The sequence below is a fragment of the Mirounga leonina genome, unplaced genomic scaffold, assembly GCF_011800145.1.
Source record: "Mirounga leonina isolate KUSES-001 unplaced genomic scaffold, KU_Mleo_1.0 Mir_199, whole genome shotgun sequence".
NCBI classification, from domain to species: Eukaryota; Metazoa; Chordata; class Mammalia; order Carnivora; family Phocidae; genus Mirounga; species Mirounga leonina.
Window position 1 is genome coordinate 4974487 of NW_023270498.1, and position 21075 is coordinate 4995561.

At 45.8% G+C, this 21075-nt stretch overlaps 1 protein-coding gene across 1 annotated transcript in view; it reads right to left on the reverse strand.

Moving 5' to 3' along the window:
- COBL (cordon-bleu WH2 repeat protein) overlaps window positions 1-21075 on the reverse strand; it is a 279447-nt gene that overhangs the window by 144949 nt on the left and 113423 nt on the right. The window contains exons 3-6 of the mRNA XM_035026491.1: window positions 18025-18235; window positions 16124-16352; window positions 9193-9290; window positions 5853-5927 (exon numbers count right to left, since the gene is read on the reverse strand). Of these exons, the coding sequence (XP_034882382.1) occupies window positions 5853-5927; window positions 9193-9290; window positions 16124-16352; window positions 18025-18235 (613 nt within the window). The remainder of the gene's footprint in view (window positions 1-5852; window positions 5928-9192; window positions 9291-16123; window positions 16353-18024; window positions 18236-21075) is intronic.

Sequence of the window (21075 nt, forward strand, 5' to 3'; positions counted from 1 at the left end):
GGAGCAGAGAGTCCCACGTACCGGGAAGGTGGCAGACACGGTTTGAGGATGGCCCGCGGATGGCGTGGGATAACAGAGGGAACATGCCCAGGTTATGGTCTAATAAGACCCAGGAGGAGAGAGCTGCCATCTCCTGAGATGGGACGGACGCCGAGGGGCTGGGAGCTCGCTTCTCTCCACTGACCTGGTGTCACAAGCAACTTAAATGCCATTCACGGAACCAACGCACCTGCTGGCTACTTAGACTCTGGTCTTACACCTGCCTGTCAAAGAGCAGGGAGAAGGTCATGAAGGACATGCAGACAGTACGGAAAAAGAGATATTCATGTCTTATGGGAACACAAGGAAAATCAGTATTTTGAAAGGGACATTTTCTACCTCTCATCCCTACAAACATCACGTTTTCAGCCAAAAGGTTAAAAATCCATGTCTCTTCTTTTCATTCTGAGAACCAAGTATTGGCATTAGGCACTGTCAATCAACTTCAGTTATATATTATTCTCATTCTAAGAATCACATGCTCAGGGCGCCTGGGAGGTTCAGTTGGTTGAGCATCTGACTCTTGGTTTCGGCTCGGGTCGTGAGATCGAGTCCTGCATCGGCTTCCATGTGCAGCGTGGCGTCGGCTTAAGATTCTCTCTCACTCTCCCTCTGCCCCTCCCCTCCCCATGCGCACATGCTCCTGCACTCTCTCTCTCTCTCTCTCTCTCTACAATAAATAAAGAAAATCTTAAAAAGAAAGAAAGGCTCAAGAAGACACACGAAGTGACAGAAGACTGGGCTGGGCTGTAGGCATTCTATGGGATTCCTGCCTTCCACTTTTAAAACTTTCCATATGCCGTCTTTCTCTTAATTTTGGATACAAAACGCTTTAGAAAGGCACAAAGCCATCAAAACAGCTCTTTGAAACTGATTTATAACCAAAATGAGTTCTACATCACAAACATGTGGCTCAGCCCTCCGGACGTATTTTTCTGCTCTCAATACGTGGACTTTCCAAAAACGAGATCTGAGCTTTTCCGAGGCCTGGCTCTGCTTGTGGAAACACTGACCCCTTGTGGCAGCAGTGAGTCAACACACGCTCCCGGGAGAAGCTCCAAGTTCTTCGGGATCCTCTAGAGACAGGATTCTTCACGGGCTCGGGTACTCTGCTTTGGATGCAAGTACAGCATCTCTGATAAACATGGGACTCGGGGCAGCTTAAACTGTGGAGTTTCCTTTACAACTTAGTTTTGAGTAACTTTTCCTAAAAGTGCTGTTTTACTGGTGGGCGTCCCTATAAACTTCTGGGCTCCTCACTGCAGGCCTCTGATGCTGCAGGCGTCCCCATCAGGGCCAGACTACTCTGTGGGGGACGCGCCCACCTGGTTCCCAAACACGGATTAGGGCTTTGGATATGGAAATCACTTCCACCCATGAGAAGCAAGCACTATGCTGGTAGAGGATTTCCATAACTGCCTTAACAGGGCAAAGGGTCAAAGGGCCCCAGATAATTTTAAGGTTTTTTGTTTTTCTGTTTGTTTGGTTTTGGTTTCTTAATTGAGACAGTGATTTTTGAAAATCAGTCACCAAAGGACTTTTTAACTTTATGGTAACGGATAGTGCAATGGTATCTGATATAACTCACGTTGATAAATTTTAGATTGGTCAAATTTGTAGAATCTGGCTTTTTTTTTTTTTTTTTTAACAAAGACAAGGGGCCCATAAAAGGTCAGTTACTATGGTTCATTTGCCGACTTGCCCAATGGCCCACAGTTAGTAACAGGACCAGGATGAGAACTTGGGTCACTTTCCTCCTCCATCAGAGCATTTTTCACTTTATGGGACCGATGTGGTATTTCTGGGTGTGTGGCATTTTTGTGCATGCAATTACAAATTAACTCAGGTACCTCATTCCATCAATGTGCATGATTTATCACTGCTGTTCATGTGATTTAGGGACAGGGCAGAGGATGGGGACAGAGGCCTGAGAGCAATGTCCCCTCACCATTAATCACATCCAGTGGTGACCGACCATGTCCCCTCCCTGCATCTCGGCGTCCAAAGGTGAGAGATGAGGGAATTGTGTGCTATGCATGGATACAGAAGGGAGAGTTTCCCAGAAAAATGCAAAATTCCATGAAAACAGCTTGACATTATTAGGGAGGTGATGATATTTACTGATTCAAGGGCCCTATGATTAAGAAAATGAAGATGATTCTTGGAACAGAGTAAACTTTGGTTTACATGAAATTAACTATCTTTTCAGGGAAGATCTAATGACTTATGGCTATCCCCATTAGGATACTTTCTTTTAGGGGCACCTGGTGGCTCAGTTGGTTGAGTGGCAGGTTCTTGATTTCCGCTCAGGTCATGATCTCAGGGTCGTGGGATCAAACCCTGGTTTGGGCTCTGCACTCAGTGGGGAGTCTGCTTGAGACTCTCTCTCCCTCTCCCTCTGCCCCTCCTCCTGCTCACACACACACTCTCTCTCTTTCTCAAAGAAAGAAATCTTTTTTTAAAAAAAGGATATTTTCTTTTAATGCACATCTATTCTCTTCAGACTCTTATGATGAACCACTCATATTTTCTCAAGGGAAAATAAGCAATAGTTTCTGCAAACTTTTTAATAAACTCTGAACGAGTTTACTCCCATTTCAGAATGCTTCCCAGAGTGTTAGGTGAGCTCTGTGATTGCTGACCGTGCAGGGTGGGTGGTGCTGTACCCACTACACAGACGGGGAAAGTGGAGACAGAGAGGTGCCCTTTGCTGTGTGAGACTGAAAGCCTCGCTCTCACACCCTAAGGGCAGGGCACTCAGCTTCAAGTCACTGGCTTGGGGGGAAATTTATAAAAACAAGAGCGGAGTGCTCATAAGGGAAGTTCCATCACCAACACACCATGCTTGATAGACGCGAGCGTAATATCAAACATAAGACATAATGGACATAAAGAAATATGAATATGAGGGGCGCCTGGGTGGCTCAGTCATTAAGCATCTGCCTTCGGCTCAGCTCATGATCCCAGGGTCCTGGGATCCAGCCCCACATCGGGCTCCCTGCTCGGCGCGGATTCTGCTTCTCCCTCTGCCTCTACCCCCCAATCATGTGCGTGCTTTCTCTCTCTCTCAAATAAATAAATAAAATTTTTTTAAAAAAGAAATTGAGCATGAACATAAAATACTTAAGCAAACATAAGCACCTGTCCAGATTTGGTCAACCACTCAGCCTCTGGAAGCTGGCGGTTTCTGCGTCTTCATAAGGAGGATGAAAGATCACAGAACTCAGCACGGGCCCATCATGGGCCGGCACGCGGTGGTCACCATCACTATCTGCCGCCATTATTTTATTAAGTGCTGTCCTGCCCTTTGGCTTCAAGCCCAGTAAACTCTGCTTTGGAGGCCAAGAATGAATCTGCCACATTGCAGCTTCACTTATTAACTCTGGTTGTCAGGAAAAGTCACCCTTCATTTAAAAAAAAATAAAATAAATATCCTGGAAAACTCTCCATTTAACGCTCTTCAGCTTTGCATTGCACAAACGGACAGACCACGGAAAGAGTGACAAGTGGTAGTTCACTGGAGGCTTAATTTCTAGTTCTCATTATGAGCGAGTTTGAGCACTTTTCCATTTATTTATGCACCACTTCCTTTTTTTTTTTTTGTGAAATTTCTATCTATCTTGGTCAGACGTCATCATTCTTTTTTTTTTTTAATTGAAGCAGAGTAGACAAATCTGTATTCAACGGTCACCACGATGAGTACTGTGTCACATTATATAGAGTGTTATTACAATATTATTGTCTGCATTTCCTATGCTGCACTCTTCCTCCCTATGACTGGAAGCTTGTACGTCTCAATCCCCCTTCACCCCTTCCCCCATCCCCCCACCCCGTCCCCTCTGACAACCACCAGTTTGCTCCCTGTATCTGAGTCTGTTTCTCTTGGTCTTTTGTTTGCTTTGTTTTTTAGATTCCATATAGAATTGAACAGACAGAAAACATGTGCTATATATACACAATGGAATATTACTCAGCCATCAAAAAGAATGAAATCCTGCCATTTGCAATGATGTGGATGGAGCTAGAGGGAATCACACTAAATGCAGTAAGTCAGACAGAGAAAGACAAACACCCTGTGATCTCACGTACATAAGGTTGTCATTGCTTTTCTATTTCAACAACCCCCCCACATCTGTCATTTGGATTTTTACTTTGCTGATAATATTCTCCCTCCCTCTCTCATTTGTCATTCAAAAAAAAATTTTTTCCACTGAAGTCAAATTCACCGGCGTTTTCAGAACATATTCCCTCCTCTCAATTTACAGATGAATTCACTCCCATTTTGTGCTAATTCTTACATGGTTTCAATTTTACATTTACATTTCTATATATTTTTTATCCTAGTGTTTACAGTGAAAATGCATACGATTTTATCTCTTGCTGTTGGGCTCTTCAATGATCAATACGTTTATTTCCCTCCACCGATTTGATGTGTTGCCTATATTGTATTTCAATTTCCGTCTTCAGTTGCCTCTGGGGTTTCTATTTGGTTCCATTGAGCTCTTTGTGGTCAGTATAACACAGTCTGAATTACAGAGGTGTTAGAAGTTATTTCAAAACTACCCAGGCTTATCCATTACCCTTGTCTTTCAGAGTTTTCCTGGCTAGTTATTGCTTGCTTGTTTTTCCAAGTAAACTTTATAACTAATTTATTTAGCTCCACCACAAAACCCAATCAACATAATAATGTTGAATCTTCACATCTAAGAACATGGTGTGTCCTCCATGTGTACAATTCTATTTTTGTGTGTCTTTGTGGTATTCTATTATTTTCCTTATAAATGCTTTGGATATTTCCTATGGAGTTTTTGCCTAGGCTCTATCTATTTATCTATGTCATGAATATATTTCCTTATGTTGCACTGAGAAAAAAAATCACACAAATGAGCAATGCCCACTACAAAATTTATGCTTCCATTCTTTGCTGTAGAAAAATTTAAAATACCTAGCACATTTGCAATAAGAAAGAGTGTGAGCAGCCAAGCCCTCTAGTGTAAGTAAATAGATTTCCCACTAGAACACAAATGTAGCTTACAGAGTACATGAAGTATTAGAAGACATTTTCCAATAAGTTGTGGCCAAAATCGAGACTATGATTGCAGATTAATGCGTCAATGGACATTTCAAACTATTCTTAGTTGATTTAAGTCTGTTTTATAGCAAAGCAAATGACATTGTTGATGTGGTCATGGCAGGTAAAGACTTGCTTAAGATTATACAACTAAAGGGGCACCTGGGTGGCTCAGTCGGTTAAGCATCAGACTCTTGATTTTGGCTCATGTCATGATCTCAGGGTCATGAGATCGAGCCCCACGCTGGGCTCTGCACTGGGTGTGGAGATTGCTTAAGATTCTCTCTCCCTCTCCCTCTGGCCCTCCCCTACTGCTCACAGACCCTCTCTCTCTCTCCCCCTCTCTCTTAAAAAATAAAAATAAAATAAAATCCTTTTGAAGTGTAGTCTCACAGTTTAGGAACTGGTAGATTTCAGGATGGGAAAGAAGGCCATGTGGCCCCCAAGCTGCTCCTGAATGTATGGAAGCGATTCCAGAGGGTGTATATTCAGTTAATCTAATTCTTGAATCCTCCTGATCATGTTGACAGTACAGAGAGGTAGGAACTAAAAGACCCCACAGCTTCTAATTGTAGCATGGGCAGGTAAACGGGAAGCCATGCACAGCTTCGTGCATCTGTTAGACTGAACATACAAAAACCAAACGACTAAACTAATCTACAGTCCTATTTTCTAGAAGGTCCTATGAAGCGGTGAGAAGCCCGCCTGGTTAGCAAGAAGCACCTGTGGGATTGGTACTCACATTCGAGCCCTTTTCCAAAGCAGACTGTGAGGTGTCCTCATCGCTGTCCAACCCGGACCGCCCAATCTGCTCGGCCTGGAACACAGACACACCGCACGTTATCTCCAGGTCAAAGTAAGACCAAAAAGTCATCCTCCACGATTATTACAGCACAAAACCAGCATGGTCTTCAAGGCAGGCTCTGCACTGGGTGGTTGTAATCCACGGCCACGCCCCTCAGCGCAGGAACCCCAAAGCCCCGAACCAAAGTGCTCACTGATCTGAAAACCAGTTTTGAAATCTGTAACTCAAGGGAGGGGTTTTCTTTTTGCTTTTTCCCAAAAGCATATCTTCAGCTTAGAAGATATATAATAGGAAAACAGTAGTTTCATGAGTCTGAGCTGATGGAATTTGCTCAGAAAGCCAATTCATTGACTAGTTTTGGGGGGATTTCTGAGTTTTAAATTTGGTTGGTTTACCACTGTGTTGCTCATTGAGTATATACAGAAATAAATCACCAAACATCTCACTGTCTGTCCATAAAAGATAACAGTAATGACATCTTACTTCATTCTTCAAGAGGACATTTTGCATGACGGCGTGCTGGCCGCCAGCTACAGACAGAATCACTGGGCACAACCGGGCTGCCAACCTGACCCCCCAACATGAGAATCTTTGGGCAGATGACCCCAGGATCCCATTATTAGCCTAGGTCTTAGGGTGATTCTTAGGTACTTTTTCAGAACCTCTGGGTTAGGGGAATAAATAATGTCAAAATTGTACAAAATTATCATGTTTTAAAAACAGTAAAATAACAAAGTTTTAGAACAAGGAAAGATGCACGCCCTCATCTACTTCATCCAAAATGATATCCCTCAAATATATCCTCTGTTGAGATCTTATACACACACACACACACACACACATATACATTTTTGGCTTTAAGGAGATATTGTAAAAACCTCCTTTAGCTTTAATCGCCTTGATATTTCTCCATCCTTAGCGTTCTGTCCTCTTGAGACATTTGTGGACTATCTGGCATATGATTTTAGAAACCATGTAAATAATGATTTCCTCCAAACCCTCTTAGTATTAGTGCAGGAAAGTGGAGTCCTGGATGTGTCAAGCATTACAGCATGAATGGGCGAGGAAGAGCCAGGGCTCCGGAAAGACAGGCTGGTTTGAACTTGGACAGCCACTGGCCCGAGGGTCAGCTCAGGGGGACGCAGCCTTCTTTCCTGCACCTGTGAAATAAGGTGGGTAGTACCTCTCACCAGGCTTCTGGAAGATGAAATGAAGTTGCATTTAGCACAGCGTCTCAAACCGTGAAGCGAAGAAAACAAGGAATGAAGAAGTTGATGCCAAAAACAACAAATAATCCAGTAAGGATACGACAACATAAAAGAAGTCTAGAGTAACATAAAGTAAGTGAGAGGAAGAGAGGAGGTACATTAGAAAGGAAAAATAATCCCAGCCGGCCAAGAGGGAGCCAAGATGGCAAGACAGGAGTCCCTGAAGCCTGTGGCATTTTTCCAGGGTCCTCCTGGGGTGGTGTCCCTGACGAACCCTCAGAAACTGGGCAGTCTCTAATCTCCCACACCTTAGGCAATCTTATTTTACTTAAAACAAAAGCATTTCTCGATTTTTTTTTTTTTTTTTTTTTTTACTGGCTTTGCCTGCAGTTTCATCTCTCAAAGAAGAAGACACAAGAGGACTCTTGAGATCTCAGTGTGAGGAAATGGTAGGTTTTACTCTGAATTGGTGCCTTCAGGATGAAGGAGGATTGCAGGGAGTGCAGTCCTGGCAAACTTAACCTCCCAAATTTCAGGAACCAAGAAACTCAACGGTGATAGAGCAAAGGGAAATTCAGATGCAAAAGTCAGAATCTGTAATTTCAAGTAAACCTGACCAGAGAGAAGGGAAAGGAGGGGAGGGGTATGGGGAGGGGAAGAAGGGAGAAAAAGGGGAATGGGAGTGGTAGGGGAGAGGAGAGAAAGGAGGAGGGGGGAGGGGAGAGAGGAGGAGCTGGGAGGGAATGCAAGATGGGGAGAAGGAAAGTGCAAAGGATCTAAAGAGAAACGCGTAGAGCACAGATTTTCAAAGGGCATGTCGAAACATAATGACCAGTAACAAAAAAAGAGATTCACAAAATCAAAATCAAAGCATCAGGACATGGGAAGAGAAATGAGCTGCGCTGTGTGTGGGGAACTGCCAAGGGCAACAGACACCTGGGGTAGTTCAGGCTCCTGAGCCACATGGTGATCTTAGCCTTCACTCCTGGGGCTCACCGTCCTCCCTCCTCTGAACCACGAACTGCCACTGGCCCCGGGGGCAAGCACCAGCGTTGCGGTCTGACCGACCCGGATCTAAGCCCGGACCCTGAGCACGGTATTTCTTTGCATTCACGGTCCTCATCAGCAGAGGGGTGAATCCTCCCACCTCAGCCTCTGGAAGGTGGGGAAATGAGATGCGCAGCCCGGTGTGCAGGGGGACCTTCCAGCCAACACCAGGCTGCCCTCCCACCCTGCTTTCACCTGTATACAAGTGGACACTTCCAAGCCGACCTGATGGTATCAGAGCCTAGCACTGGCTGGAACGGTTTTGTCTTTTTCAGTCCCACTTATGAGTAAGGAGAACCTACCAGATACTAGCAAAATACACCATTTAGACAAATATAATAGGGACAACGAGCAGTTTCATTTCTTGGTAGTGAGAGGGTATTTATGGTTTTGGGAATTTCAGAAGTGACTGTAAAAATCTTCAGTCTTATTCTGTGTACTATGGCCTCACTCTACAACAAGGCATCCAAAATATGACTTTAAGATTCAGTAAAGAGCAACAAGATGAATATAATTAACTTATCACGCAGTATATTCCAAACCATACTGGGAAGACCAAAGGCCATCTAAAATTTACTAGCAAAGGACCCGTTCAACAACGGACACCCAGCTCCACAAAGAGGCCCAAGAGCAGCTCTGCGAGGCTTCCTACGTTAAACAGGTACTAAATTCATTTCATTTGTAGGAATAGGGATTGTTCTCTATAAATATGCGCTCACTTATTCATTCATCAATCCACAGGGTGTTTCCTGAGCCGCAGCTTCATACCGGGTACTGCACATGCGCCGGCAGAGCCGCGCTCATGGCTTCGTGCCGTGCTGGTAAATACACTACCCCCCAGCTTTAGGAATCAAGTGTGGAAATATGCCAGCCACTTTGGTGCGTATGGATAAGCTCCCTTTCAGCCGAAGGAATGAACACTCCTAAAAATATTTAGAAAGATTCCAAGATAGGGTGAGTACAAGCATCCCAAGCAACTATTTTTCCATAATGCAGAATCCAACGTGTATTTAATCCATTACCTTACTACTGCTTCTTTTATTAACTTTGAAAAATCCCAGAAATTTTTTCTTCTCTTTATCTGTCTCATCATTGGCAAGCGATGATTTTCTAAAGGTTTCTGGGGGAGGAAAAAAAAAAAAAAGGCCTGTTATTATCAGCATATGAAACGAGATTAAACGGCACTCTTTAAAAATCTCAACAAACGAATCTTCCACACTTAAACTTCCAGTTTTTACAAGACAGTGAAACCACCAACTATGTCTTTCAAAGCATTTCGAGCCACCTCAAAACCTCCAGTCCCATTTATGAAATCACTGAGGTTCTTATGATCTTCAGTGATTTCGGTGGCATTTTTCTCTGAGTGGGACTGAACCCTGTATGTGAATGAGAAAAACAAATAAATCAAAAAGTTCTTGGGCAGGACCATCCACTAGAAAAATTGAGTCACACATGCAATTTTACATTCTCTAGCAGGTGCAACTTTAGTAATGCGTTCTGTGTAATCCAACATATCTAAAATGTTACCATTCCTTCACACAGTCACTGGAAAAATGATGAATGAGAAGTTTTTTTTTTTTTTTTTTTTTTAAGATTTTATTTATTTATTTGAGACAGAGAGAATGAGAGAGACAGAGAGCACATGAGAGGGGGGAGGGTCAGAGGGAGAAGCAGACTCCCTGCCGAGCAGGGAGCCCGATGCGGGACTCGATCCAGGGACTCCAGGATCATGACCTGAGCCGAAGGCAGTCGCTTAGCCAACTGAGCCACCCAGGCGCCCTGATGAATGAGAAGTTTTAAGTTCGTTTTGGTACCGAGTCTTCAGAACGCAGTGTGCAGGTCACACAGGACGACTCGGTTTGGATGGGCCACACTCCTGGTGCCCACGAGCCACACGTGGCTCACGACCCCTGGGCCGATAGCACGGCCCTAAGGGCCGGGACATCTGTGTGAAATGTCTGCTTTAAGAATTGCGAGTGAGGCGAAAACAATAAACAAGATAAATCGACAACTTTCTGGCTTGAAGAGCCTCACTCATGTCCAGACTATGGGATGGCAGCGATCGTTTACCCAGGTGGTATCGAAATAATCCCATGAATCACAAGACTTGCATCCAATCACAAGAATCTAAGATTCACGTTTCCAGATTTGCGTTCCTTGACCTCAACCAGAATGTTTTCCTTCTTGATTACATTCTCTAGGGGGCCCATTTTTCTTTCTTCTATTGTTTTGTTATTTTTGAGCTCCAAGTCTTTGCTCTTCTTTCTTGGTGTTTTCCTCATCAGAAATTTAGAGCTGGAACGAGCCCCGTCGTGTTCCAGATGGGGAACTGCCAAGGGCAACAGACACCTGGGGTAGTTCAAGCTCCTGAGCCACATGGTGATCTTAGCCTTCACTCCTGGGGCTCACCGTCCTCCCTCCTCTGAACCACGAACTGCCACTGGCCCTGGGGGCAAGCACCAGCGTTGCGGTCTGACCGACCCGGATCTAAGCCCGGACCCTGAGCACGGTGTTTCTTTGCATTCACGGTCCTCATCCGCAGAGGGGTGAATCCTCCCACCTCAGCCTCCGGAAGGTGGGGAAATGAGATGTGATTGGATGCGATTCTTGTGATTAATGGGATTATTTCGATACCACCTGGGTAAACTCAGGTAACCGCCTGGGGCACATGGTGCCCCACCATCTCTGATTGCCATAATTCACTGGCTTGCTGACACTCCAGAGGCCACTCCAGGCTTTTTTCATGAACGGTTCTTCTCTTCCAAGCACACAGAGATGGCAGAGGGGAGACATTTAGGTGTTCCTGAAGGATAGAAAAATGAATTTCCGCAGCCCACTGCCAACCGCTAGAGAGCCAGATGGTCAATGCACAGGTGGAAAATCTGGACTGGGATTGTACAAGCCAGCTGTGAAAATAGCAACCCAAAATGGGTATACACATCAGTTAACTTCCTTATCCGCTGGCCTAGAATTTCATACTCCAGTTAGAGAACACACACGAAAGTCAGGATGTTAATAATAAATGCATTAACACGAAAACCGTCTACCCAACAAAGTGAAACCTAAACACCTTTATTCCGTAAATCACTGTGTAAGTGGCGAAGGCTTAGGTTTTAGTACGGCCAAGGCTCCTGGTTACATGCAGCGGTCCCAGCTGAGCCACTGGTGCCCTGCACATCACACGACATCCAACCCAGCGAGTGGAGCAGCTCCAATCACGGGGCACGTGTCCACGCACGTACACATATGCACGTGGATCTCACGGCTGATCACGCTGCAACCCTCCACGAGAAGCCCAGAGCTATGGAAAGGAATAGAAACTACGCTACAGAGTAAAACTACGTATAGGTAACCAACAGCATGCCTTAATATGTGTATTCATAACTGATCATGTTTCTAGAACTGAGGGATAGGTGAACACAGATGTAGTAAAATGCGTGGTATCATAGTGCCCGCGGGTGAAGGGGAGAGAGGAAGTGTTATGGGCACATAGGCAATGATACCAACCACAGAAATGACAGACTGATCAGAAAACTGTCACAGAATCGAGCCTCTTTTTTGCTCTCCCCGAACAGGGACAGAGGCTGGTCTGGATGCCCAGGGACAGCCCTGGCGCTGGGGCCTGCCTGCAGTGACCCAAGAGGTGTTCTCTTGTGTGGCTGCTGGTGTCGGCTCTCTGGAGGCAGCAAGGGCCCCAAGCAGACGGCCTGAGGTATAGGGGCAAGGGACTGGCGATTCTGTACTGATGTGGGCCTTCCGTGAGGCCTCTGGGACCCGGCAGACACGCAGAAGGGTCAGCGGAGGGCAGAGCAAGAGCACTTGATGTTCCTTGGTGTTCCCATCAGGCAAAGGGGCAGCAGGTGCCTGCCACACATCAGGGCGGTAGCTCTTCATGGAGACACAGCCAGGCTGGGAGGACACAAGCATCAGGCCCAGAACCCGTGGTTCCAAACACACGGCAATTTGAGCGCGAACCCGATTTTCTTTCAGCTTTCTCTCGTGTACTAGAAGTTAAATGGCAATCAAAGTGTAGGGGACGACATGCTCCATCTCTAAAAAAGCACATGCTCTTTGAAGAATGGATGTGATCTGGAGAACAATAAAGATGAGCTGAACAGTGCAGGGGGAGGAAAGGGGCTGCGGGGGTCCCGAATACCAGCGAATCCAAACCGTTCGCTTTTCCAGAGGAGAAAATGGAAGGTCAGAGCCGTTCAGTGGCCAGAGCATGGTCACGAGCAAGTAACGACCAGAGGAGACCCACGCCTGCATGGACATCCTTCACATAGGCAAGTTGCTGAGTTCAGGTCCCCAGCAGGAGCCTGGGCACACGGGGTCTCGACCATCTGTCTCTGCTGCTCTCCGTCTGCCCACAATCCCCAAATCGAACCAATCCAAACTGAAGAAGGCTTCACATGCATGATTTCCCTGCTCAAAACAACTACCACTCATGGTGCTTCTTAAAAGAGAACCCTTCTGTTTGCAATATCCATCTATACGGTGCGATGGGGTCCATAACCGACGAGGGCTATGGTCAGACGCAACACGCATGGCCTGTGGTTCCAGACCGATGTCCACTTCTGTTTCGTTACTATCTTTATACTCATTAATGAGATAAATACTCATTAATGAACTTTGTGGAGACGATGTGTGTACACGTGTAGTCCAACAAGTTCACATAAATTCCGATATATGGTATGTCTGAATATATATATCCACACGTATGTGTGCATGTATGTGTAAATATATATATATATATATCTGTGTATATATGTAAAGTGTAGGATAAGTAAGTGTCAGAGTAAATTCAGAAGCTGGACTGATCGTCCGTACACTTGTCTATGACAGAAAAGATTACATTTCAGTCTATACTGCCCCAAAGTCTGCAGCAGACAGAATGGACCTCGAGGGCAGGTGGGCACAGGTAGAAAGGAAAACGGTGTGTCTTCCGCATGTGCCACTTCCACTCCGCCCTGAAATTCCATGTTCCTAAAGGACCCATGTTCTACCCCAGCCTCCTTCATTTACTCAGCAACTGGAACCGCACGGCAAATCCCCACACGAGGGACATTCTTCTCTCAAGCAGCCAGGGAGTCAAGAAACCAAACCAAAGCCATATGTCAGCGGACGAGATGTCCCTAGAAGGGCTGCAAGGCATGCCTGCATTCCTTCAGGCCCTGCACGCAAACGCCACTTCCATGCATCGTCCTGGTCCAGAGCCATGCAAAGCCCAGCCGGGCCGGAACCGGCTCACTGTACCTTGACAGCTCAGGGAAGGCTCCGACTGAGTTTTGGTCAGAAGAACTGGAAGAAGCAGGCAATGAGAGAGTGAGGTCAAGCTCCCAAGCTGCAGCGGCCCCTCTGTGAGCCTCAGAAGGGGGTTGTCTGGGCCCCTGCAGGAGAGGCCAAGGGCCGAGCAGGCTCCATTCCTGGCCCTGGATCTCCTAGAGCCCGTAGCTGCCTGGCTGCTAAGCTGTCCTGTGGAAGGAGGTGTCAGCAAAGCCTTCTGTTTCAAGCTGCCACCACCAGGCATTCCAGAGGAGCCGGGTCTCTGCCTAGCGACACATCTCCCCCGGCCATGGCCCTCGTCCCTTGGAACAGCTGCTTGCTGGGGAGGGGCTGTAATGCAAGAGGGGCCAAAAGGAGAGGGCTCCCTACAGGCGTCTTCTGGAATGTTCTCCTTTCTTCTCAAATACTGGACTGCCCGTAGGGATAAGGGCATTTGGCAGGGATGATAATCAAAGGCTTCACAGCCGGCGTGGCACATGGCCCAGCATGGCCCAGAGGAAAGGGATGTTGGCCACTGGGCTGGAGCCGGTCACCCGCCCTGCTGGCTGTTGCACCTTTATTTTCCAGGGAGGATGCTGGGAAGGGTCCCCTTTCCCCAGAGGGAAGGGTCCCTCGGAGGACGCCCAAGGCAGTGAAGGGCACTCAGGGCTCGGGTGCTTCCAAATCTGACAGCCAGGCTGGCTGCACCTGTGTCCTGCCCTGCCTGGGGATGGAAAGAGGGAGCCCTAGACCTATGGAGGTCTCCTCAGCTCTGTGCTCTGGACGATCGTGAGCTTGTTGGGATCCACTCCTGCATGGGGCGGCAAGTTTTATAGGACTCTTCCCAGATAAAATGTTCCACATCTACCTTTCAAGATATATCCGAGAATTGAAAGGGTTGTTTGTGTAAGCCTTTTTTCTTTCACATACTTGAGTAGGACAGTCTTTCTTCCTTCCTTCCTTTGTTCCTTCCTTCCTCCCTCCCTCTCTTCTTTTTCTTTCTTTCTTTTTCTTTCTTTCTCTTTTTCTTCCCTTCCCTTCCCTTCCTTCCTTCCTTCCTTCCTTCCTTCCTTCCTTCCTTCCTCTCTCTCTCTCTCTCTTTCTTTCTTCTTTCGCCAAATGAAGGCTGTGTTTCCACAGAGGCACAGAAACCAAATTTATATAGGGCTGATAGAACCAGACAGACATACCCGCCCGTGTAGCAGATGCTGGGAATAATCTTGTCTGAGTTTTAAAAAGATGCTGCATAAAGCACAAGATGCATTGCTCTCAAATGTCAGAGCACTTCTTTTGAAGGACTAGATAGTCTGTGCATCTTACACGCGATTGAGCTAAAACCCTTTCTTGAATGTCAAATGAGACCAGGGGTCCAGACCCTTCCAAGATTGGGGGGAGGAGAGGAGGTTCCACTATGATCACTGATTTTGCAATAAAACTGGTAATAAGAGGGGCACCTGGATGGCTCAGTCGGTTAAGTGTCTGCGTGCTCAGTAGGGAGCCTGCTTCTCCCTCTCCCTCTGCTGTCCCCCTCGCCCTGCTCATGCTCACACACTCTCCCTCTCTGAAATAAATAAATAAAATCTTTAAAAAAAAACTGGTAATAAGAAAAGCAGATTTTCTTGGAAGAATTTGAAACAAACAGTAGAAAAACATGAAAAAATGGAACGTATTTCAACAACCCAACTTACTCAGTATTTGTGGAATAAATGAAAGGCCACAGATATCAAACGAGCCTCATGAAAATAAGGCACTTTTATGAAGTTCATTTTAATAATGCTAAGGTCAAGGAATATTCATTTATTTTTTTCATTCAGTCATTCATTTATTTATTTTGGTCTGATAGCTCTTTCCAAACAGTCCGCCCTTTGTGTCCATCGGGGAACTCTGTTCCCACACACATTGGTCTCCATGCCAACATCGACCTCTTGAGCAGCCACTCTCCCCACCGGCTCTGAGCCCTCAGGTCAAGTACCAAATTCACACGAGGAGTAAGTTGTCTCTGGCATCGATGGTGAGGAAGACCAAGGCAGCATCGTGAGCTGTGTTCAGGGACTGATTTCATGAACTCTAATGCAGGCAGTTTTAGAAAAAGAGCTAAATGTATTTTGCCACTGTTTTTGTGTGTGTGTGTGTTGCTTTTTTTTTTTTTAATAAAGATTTTATTTCTTTATTTGAGAGAGAGAGAGCATGAGCAGGGGGAGGAGCAGAGGGAGAAGCAGACTTCCCGTCGAGCAGGGAACCCGACGCGGGACTCGATCCCAGGACCCCAAGATCACTACCTGAGCTGAAGGCAGACGCTTAACTGACTGAGCCACCCAGCTGCCCCTTTGCCACTGGTTTTGACGATGAGCAATGTTTGAGACTTGGGGGCAGTTACCAGCAACTGAATATGAAATCCAAGAGAAGATGGTTCACGTGTTAGAGAGCTACTTCTTTACTTACCTCGCCGAAGCTCACAGGAGGTAGGGTGACGCTCAGGACATGCTCAGGATTGGGGGGGAAAGAGGCACAATTACAGCAATGGGAACAAACCAAATTTATTTTCTGCCCACTTCAACTGTGCTTTGGGTTGCCTGAAAATTCGGGTACCTGTCTCTACCGGGAACCTCGAGCGCTCATAGGCGGTGGACATCTGCTTCCTGCCTGTGCTCTTACAGGGCAGGTGTCAAAGACGCAAGGTGGCCTCACCTCGTTTGTTGTCCCACGCGTAGAGCTCCTTTATCCCCAGCTCGTTGAGGGACTTGGAAAGTTCCACCTCCTCCCCGGCAATGTTGTCCCTGAGGAGCACCACGTGCTCTGGGCTGACTTCACACTTTGCACAGATGACTGGGAGAATGTTCTGGAGTGGCACCTCGGGGCTCACACGCACGACGGCCTTCTGGGTTCGCAGGTAATTCACTACCAAGCGCACAGATTTCTGGAAGAACACCCCCGATGAAAGAATTCTGTAAGTGTGGGCTTCACCTGCTGCTTGTGTGCAGGAACTGACTACGGCAAGACTTTGTGCAGCCCGAGCCCTTTGTCCAAAACTCAGGGGGTCATGGGGGGAAATTGCCATACTGAAAAGTGAACGATAAACACCTGGAATAATTAACTTCTCTTACAATCCCTCACTAAGGAACAGACTGCTAACAACACAGGAGAATGGACATCGTCAGGGGTCTGGATTTATCATCTAACACCTACGCTGCCTTTCAAGGATCCCAAACAGACCCGACACAAAGCACTTACACAAATGTGGTGAAGGAAAAGAGTTTGAAAGTGGCATGAACAATTCAATTTAAAGAAAAACCCTAAAAAACCCAAGGTATCAAAGTTTCAGTTAAATAGCTAAAAGGCCCACATAAATATATTACTATCTATGTAAATATATATAGCGTGTGTATATGTCTGTGTATATGCATATTTTATACATATATACACTACACACCTGTATTTAAGCTACAGAAATATAACTGACATACAACAAACATATACATATAATGGACACATGATGATGGAGATCATAATCAGAAAACAAAATAAGCAGTGTGACTAAACCTGATTCTAAATGTCTACTGATAAACTGGCCATCCAAAAAAAAAAAAAAAAGCAATATGCCAGTTTCATGCAGTCAACGTTTTCCTGGCCTTTACTGGCACAACATTGTCTGAGAATGCTGGAGAGGGGGCCACAGCAAATGCGGGTTGAATAAAATCTGACTGAGGTGGATCCATGCCCCTTTCCAGAGTAGAGATGACACCAAATAAAATTTATTAAGCCCCCCAAACCTAAAAATTGATAGAAGATGAACTGTTGGCCAAATCGCCATTTTTAGAAGCAGAAAAATCTAGTAAATATTCCCAAGAATCTAAAAGCTTTTAAATGGGGCTAAAAGATCCGCAGCAAAGGTTTATGAAGACGTACCATAAGCAGCTGGAGTCCATTTTAATCAGTAATCAAAAGCCTGAAATACATCTATGTATAAGATATGCTCCAAGCGCAACGAGTAAACATTTCCGACATCAGTTTCTCAAAAGGGAAAACTCCTGTTTTTCCTCTCCCCCATTTTCCCATGGCTTCCTTGGACAGGAGGACCTCCAGAACGGAAGGAGAATCTCTATAACTAGTTCAACAAGGTATCGGCTAGTAACTTGCGGTTATGTAAAGTTAAGTTAATTAACACTAAATACAATTAAAGGCTCAGTTTCTCACGCTAGTGCAGCTGCTTAACATTAAGTCTCATGTGGCCAGGGGTGACCGCCTTGGGGAGTGCAGAACGATAGACCGTTTCCATCTGTGCAGAAAGTTCTAACGGCTAGCTCTGCTCTAGACTGATTCCTCTTCTATAATAGCCAAAGGAGCAAAGATACAACCATGAATATTATTAAAGTTGGTTAATTTCCATCTTCTAAAAGCAGCTCAGTTTAGGGCCTAACTTTGCCTAGCAGGGAAGTAGAAATTTTAATAGCTGTCTGCACGCGTTGCTCAGAGAAGAGGGGCTCCATCAGCCCCCTTCCTCCGCACCTCGGCCACAGGGCTCTGCATACGCCCTCAGATAACAAAGCCCACCCCCCACTCCGACCCACCCCAGCCCTGGTCCTACTGACCTCAGGTGCCTTGGGTGGGGCAGGCTTCACCTTCTCTTCGGGAACTTTCTCTTTGAGAAATACAGTGTGCACATTCAGGGTCCCAACTAAAGTATTTGGCTTAAAACTCAAAGGCTGCTCGGTTTCCGAAGACCGGATCTCGAGGGCATGGTGGGATGGATTTAGGTGGTTCTGAAGACAAAGTTCAACCAGTAGGTCCATCATTGCATGGCTGAAAAAGGGAAACAGATCACATTAATTAGGAATGTTTTTGTGCTCTCCCTTCGGTCAAGCTGAGTAAGGGTCAAACCCACGCACCAGTAGGTGAATGAGCAAATTGGTCACGTGTATGTGGTCATGAATTCCTGGCTCATGACTGGACAGCGTTTCCTAACATTTCCAACACTAGTAAACAACATGCCTGAAAGAGCAACCACCAGAGCCGGGAAAAGAGTTATATTTGTATTAAGTCCATGGATATGTTGACTTGAATACTATAAGGTTAATTACAAGTGATACTAATAAAGACTAAATTTTCAGTGATTCATAAATGTCTCTTAAAAACTGATAAATTTTAAAAGATTTTATTTATTTGAGAGAGAGAGAGAGAGAGCAAGCGCAGGGGAGAGGGGGAGAGGGAGAGGGAGTCCCAAGGAGACTCCACGTTAAGCGCAGAGCCCAACTTGGGGCTTGATCTCATGACCCTGAGATCATGACCCGAGCTGAAACCAAGAGTTGGTCACTCAACCAACTAAGCCACCCAGCTGCTCCCAAACTGAACATTTTAAGTTGAAGATGATAGCTAAAAAAATTTATGCCTTTTTAAAGACAAAAGAAAAAAAAAAAAAAACCTAAGAAAATGACCTTGTTTGAATGTCAAAAACTGTCATCATGTCCCCCACCACAGGGAATTATTTACCAAGGGAGGAGAGTTAACAATTCAGATTACTCCAAAGAATTTCCTTTGCCTCTTTTATATCTGCCTGGCAGAATGTTTTTATATTTAAAGCTGATCTCTCTTTCCCTAAATTCCCCAAGCAATAGAGCATATGCCTCTCATGAAAGCATAGGTCTTTCCTGTGACCTATTTCCTAATCAGTAACTGACATGGCAATTATTTCTGGTCATAATTATGCTTTCCAGGTGTCTGGGTGTCCGGGGGTGCGGATCACAGACTCGCAGTGCTTCTGTGAACACACAGGTGCCCGGGTTGTCCTGATGCAGCCCGGCACCTGTCACTCACCCCGAGGGCTGCGGGCTGCTGGGGACCCTGGATCCAGACAGGAGAACCACAAGCAAAGCCCCAAGCAAGAGTGAGTCCCCAAAGTGCCCTGCTTCTTATTCAACTGCTACAACTGAAAATTAATCAGTAATGCTCAAATTGATACAAGATTTTATTTATTTGAGAGAGAGAGAGAGACAGCAAGAGAGAGTGAGAGAGAGCACAAGTGGGAGGGAGAAGCAGGCTTCCCGCTAAGCAGGGAGCCTGATGTGGGACTTGATCCCAGGACCCTGAGATCATGACCTGAGCCGAAGGCAGATGCTTAACCGATTGAGCCACCCAGGCGCCCCTTGGATTGATACAAAACAACTCGGCATTTCTCCTGGGTCCCTGGACTCTGACGGGGCATTTGTGGGGCCGAGGCAGTGCGCATGCTCACAAGTGCCCCAGCAGACACGGCCACACTGGCTAATAACACAGTAAATACTGTAAACTCCGATTCCTTCAGCTCCGGGGCAAAAATCATCTTTATTCCAACCACAAGCTTAATGCAACGCAACAAGAAGACTCCACGGCATGATGACATTCCACTGAGAAGCCTCAGTACAGAAAACAGACTTCCAATGATGCTAAAATGAGGTCCTATTATTTGTTACCTCTCCCTGTGTATCCATGATGCTACTCACGTGCTCCCCTTCCTCGTCACCCAGTCTGAGAGGCGAGGTGTCCAGGAAAAGGCAGAGCGAGCTTGGGACCCTGGTCCATCTGATGCTCGCTCCTTTCCCACAGATAAACTGTCAAAATTTGAGTCAGTCTTAGAATGTAAACCACAAAGAACACAAGAGCTACTAATGTTACTTTCTGTTCTTTGAATCCACTAATCAGTAACATGTTTGAACACTGAATTAGATGCTCTGAAAAGGAGCAGTCAGCTCTGGAGCAGGGTGCATTTTTCTCCATCACCGAGAATAAACCCATCCTGCTATCATCGAAGCCAGTACTGATTGAATATGCTAGCACAGTGCTGTACCCATTTTCTGGCCGAATACATAATGGGCCGCCCAAATCTCTGCCTTGTGTGTCTGGTGGATTTCCCCCCAAATCGCCTGATCCATTCTGATTTTCGATAGTTCATTTAATGCAGGATGAGTTTCTTCCAGTGACATTCTCAACAGTTGGAAATGGAAGCAGTTTCTCAACAAAATGTTTGGGGGGGAGAAGAAGGAAAAGTTCCCAAGCAGAAAATTTTATGTGCTGGGGAGCTATCTCCTCAAATTTACTATTAAATTCGGGGGAGGAGAAGGTAAAAAAGAAAAAAAAAAAAAAAACAGAAACAAAATAAAACACTAATATAAGAGCATGATCTCACAAAACCCAACACCAGATGCCCTGCCCAGCCATCATACGTGCTTAAATGGTATGAAGAACACAAAGTCTATTACCAATTCAACTTAGACAAGCAAATCGGACACCATCCTTTCCCGGTGGCAAGAACCCAAGCCAGGACAGAGGGGTTCCCACAGGGAAATAAGGAAGTTTGGGGGTGAGAGGAGCTCAGGTTTTGATAGCTGTCTTGCTCTACTTCAGGCTGTCCGCATCTGTGACTCCCAGAGGGACGCGGCATCCTGATGAGGACTGAAGTTGGGTTGCACTTGAGAAGCTGGATATGCACCAGTCCAAACACGAGGACCTGGGTCCAAAAGCATGAGCTCATCTTGCAATGCTTCCTGCAGGGTTGGCCACTTTGTGTGACCCTGCCCAGGCTCATTTAAAACACGACCCGATTTACTACTTTTCCACTACACGCTGCTTTTTAGGATCATGTCCATGCAAAATGAGGTGGGGGGAGG